Genomic DNA, 3,402 nt, shown 5'->3' on the forward strand with positions numbered 1-3,402 from the left:
TTTTTTCCTGCTTGAACCAGGAATCAGACATTTTCCAAAGAGTCCTGGTTCCTTTTTGTGGGAAATATTATTTAGAAACCAAGATTTGGGCATTTATTATTTCATGTAATCATCATGACAACCCTATTAGGTATATATTAGCACATCTTCATTTTCCAAATGAGAGAGGTTAAGCACATTGTCCAAGGTCACAGAACGGGGAGAGATTAGTACCCAGTGTTCTAGCCCTTCCTTTGAGAGCACATGCTCAGATACAAACACAAATACTGATGAAACATACCTAAAGAAACCAAATTCACTGTGTGGAGTCAGATCCAACTCATAGCGACCCCTCCTTGGGTTTCCAAGGCAGTATCACTACAGAAGTAGATGGCCCAGCCTTCCTTCGGAGGAGTGGCTGGTGGGTTTGAACCATCAGCCTTCAGGTTAGCAGTCATATGCCTTAGGCACTACGCCACCAGAGCTCCCTGATGAAGCATAGTCTTCATCAGTCTCCTTTGCTAGCCTTATTCCCCACCCTCGTACCCAAATGCTGCCTGTAGGTGCCAGAAACCAAACCAAATCCACTGCTACTGGAATCAAGTCATAGCAACACCCACTGGGTTTCCAACGCTATAAATCTTTGCGCAAGTAGATTGCCTCATCTTCTTCCTGCGGAGCAGCTGGTAAGTTTGAACCGCTGACCTTCTGGTTAGCAGTCAAATGCCTTATCCACTACACCACCAGTGTCTAGCTGAGCCCATTAAGAGTGACAATAGCCAAAAGAGGGATGGAGAAATATGGAAAATTGAAGTTGGGCAGTGGGTACATAGGGGTTCAATATACTAATCTCTCTCCTTTTGTAAATATTTAAAATGTTCCATAATAATAAAAAAATTTAAATAACATTTAATTTAAAAACAATTATTTTCACTATTACTAATTACCATTATTTTAAAACAATCAGAGGAAAGTGTCTGGAAACAGCCATGAGGGAGCTGTGAGGGGTATTTGACCCCTCTCTCCTGGTTTTTCAGGCCCTTAGAGAAGACCAGCAGGAAGTCTGTGAGACCCTAAGAACTGCAGACCCTCAGCAGCACTTTTTCTCCTGGGAAGATGACGAAGGTGCTCCTCATCTACTTGGTCAGCTGTCTCCTTGCCATCAGTCAGGCTGCCATTATGCGCCGCTGTGACATGGCCAAGTTGCTTTACAAGGAGGAATTGCATGGGTTTGAGGGTTACGCCCTGAGTGACTGTGAGTGCCATTTCCTCAGCCCTCCTGCCCTGTTTCTTTTCCTCTTCCAATCATGCCCCATGGGGCCATCTTTCTCCTTCTCTCCCAGCCATCTTCCAAAGCCAAGTTTCAAAAGCAACCCCCTCCAAAAAGCCTTCCCCAACACTCTGTTTGAGGCACTGGGCATAGAATAGCAAACTCCATACTTGCTGCTACCAAGTCGATTCTGACGCATAGCGACCCCCATTGGATTTCCAAAGCTGTAAATCTTTACAGAAGTAGACTGTCTCATCTTCCATGGAGCGTCTGGTGGGTTCAAACCACTGAACGTTTTGATTAGCAGCCAAATGCCTTGACCACTATACCCCCAGAGCTCCTCTTCTTCCCTCATGGTACTCACATTCTAGGAGAGGAGATCGTCAATAAGCAAACACACAAATACACTGTCAGATGGTGATAAATCTATGAAAAAGAATGAAGTAGAGGGAGTGGTAGTCAATGCTGTTCTAGACAGAGAAGGAAGGGAAGGCCTTTCTGAGGAGAGGACATTGAGCAGCACTGAAAGAAGTGAGAGGCCTGGGCACTGCAATGTCTGATGGAATAGCATACCTGACAGAGGGAACAGCTGGTGCAAAAGCTTCATCCTCCTCCTGGGAGACCCCCACCCCCCAGTCTAGATTTTGTGCATACCTTACTTGCAACACTTTCTCCTATTTTGGGTTGTTCTTTTTTTTTTCCTTCTTCTTTCTTATACTGTAGGCCCTTGAAGGCAGCATCTGTTTGACCTAGGTAAATGTCCCTCACTGGACTTTATACAAGGAACTCTGGAGGTATAGTGGTTAAGGCATTTGGTTGGTAACCAAAAGATCACTGGTTCGAACCCACCAGCTACCCTGCAGAAGAAAGATGAGGCAGTCTGTTCTGCAGAGATTTACAGCATTGTAAACCCACTAGGGGTCACTATGAGTCAGAATCAACTTGATGGCAGGGGGTTTGGTTTGGTTTGGTTGGGCTTTATACAGTTCCTGGCATACAATAAATGTTCACTAAGTGAAGATAGATAGGATGGACAGATGGATGTATGAATAGTTGTCTTGATGGGTGGATGGACAGATGAGTGAGTGGTTGTATTGATGGTGGTGGTCAGATGGAAGGATGGGAGGAAAGGCCAATGAGTGGTTCTTTGTAGCCCTCTAGTCCCATCTAGCCTCTGGTTTGCCTCCTTTCTTCTGATTCCTTGTCTCTAAATCCTGACTCTCTTCTCCCTGATCTAAGGGCTGTGCCTGGCTTTTGTGGAAAGCAAGTTCAACACATCAAAGATAAGTGACAATGCAGATGGCAGCTTCGACTATGGCATCTTCCAGATCAACAGCCACTACTGGTGCAATGATTATCTCAGTCACTCGGAAAACCTCTGCCATGTAGACTGTATAGGTCTGACCGGGCCCTAGGGTGGGAGATGGGAGACTAGGTCTACTCACAAGATCTCTCTTCTCACCACAGCCTGGGAATTCCCCAGAGGGTGGTTCAAGGAATCGGGGAATGCCCATTCAGTTAGGAGATGCTGTAGGTCCTCAAGCAGGGTCCACAAAGGCTCTGCACAGCCAGTATTAGTGAAGCAGTGGCATTAGCCAGCACTTACTGAGAGGTTATTATTTACTAGGCACAGCTTATTTCATCCTCTCAACTTTCCATGCAATGGAAACTACTATGATCCTCACTTAAGATCTTCAGCAGAGTCTTAGAGAGAGAACCAGTTCTGAATGACTGGTGGCCTTGAAGTATCAGCTCCAACCACTAAGTAATACTGTCTTTGGCTAATGATCTGACCAAAGGCCAAGTGGAAACTCCCCACCTCTGAGATGATCCAAGAGGCTCAACAGGGTCTGTGACTCTGCCCCTCACTTCCTTCTTCATATCCTACTTAATGTCCTTGGGTCCCTCACCTGGACAACCCCCCTCATTAGACAGATATCTCACCTTGGCCTTAGTGCTACCTGTTTTGGCTTTTCCTTTCCCTGGAAACACACACACACCTGCCCTTGTTAGGAAGTATGGTAGTAAACAGATGCAAATCTCAGTTGTCACGGGCCCTCCCCCAACTCCAGCAGCCATGGTGGTGTTGTTATATGCCGTCGAGTCAGACCTGACTCAGCGACCCCTCCTTGGGTTTCCAAGGCAGTATCACT

General features: G+C 46.1%; 1 protein-coding gene across 1 annotated transcript in view; it reads left to right on the top strand.

The window, feature by feature from the left end:
• Positions 1-1,095: 1,095 nt before the first annotated feature.
• LYZL6 (lysozyme like 6) overlaps positions 1,096-3,402 on the top strand; it is a 3,876-nt gene continuing 1,569 nt past the window's right edge. The window contains exons 1-2 of the mRNA XM_007959920.1: positions 1,096-1,234; positions 2,489-2,657. Of these exons, the coding sequence (XP_007958111.1) occupies positions 1,096-1,234; positions 2,489-2,657 (308 nt within the window). The remainder of the gene's footprint in view (positions 1,235-2,488; positions 2,658-3,402) is intronic.

Source organism: Orycteropus afer, unplaced genomic scaffold, assembly GCF_000298275.1.
Source record: "Orycteropus afer afer isolate SDZICR_OR568_19922 unplaced genomic scaffold, OryAfe1.0 scaffold00018, whole genome shotgun sequence".
In the NCBI taxonomy this organism is placed as follows: Eukaryota; Metazoa; Chordata; class Mammalia; order Tubulidentata; family Orycteropodidae; genus Orycteropus; species Orycteropus afer.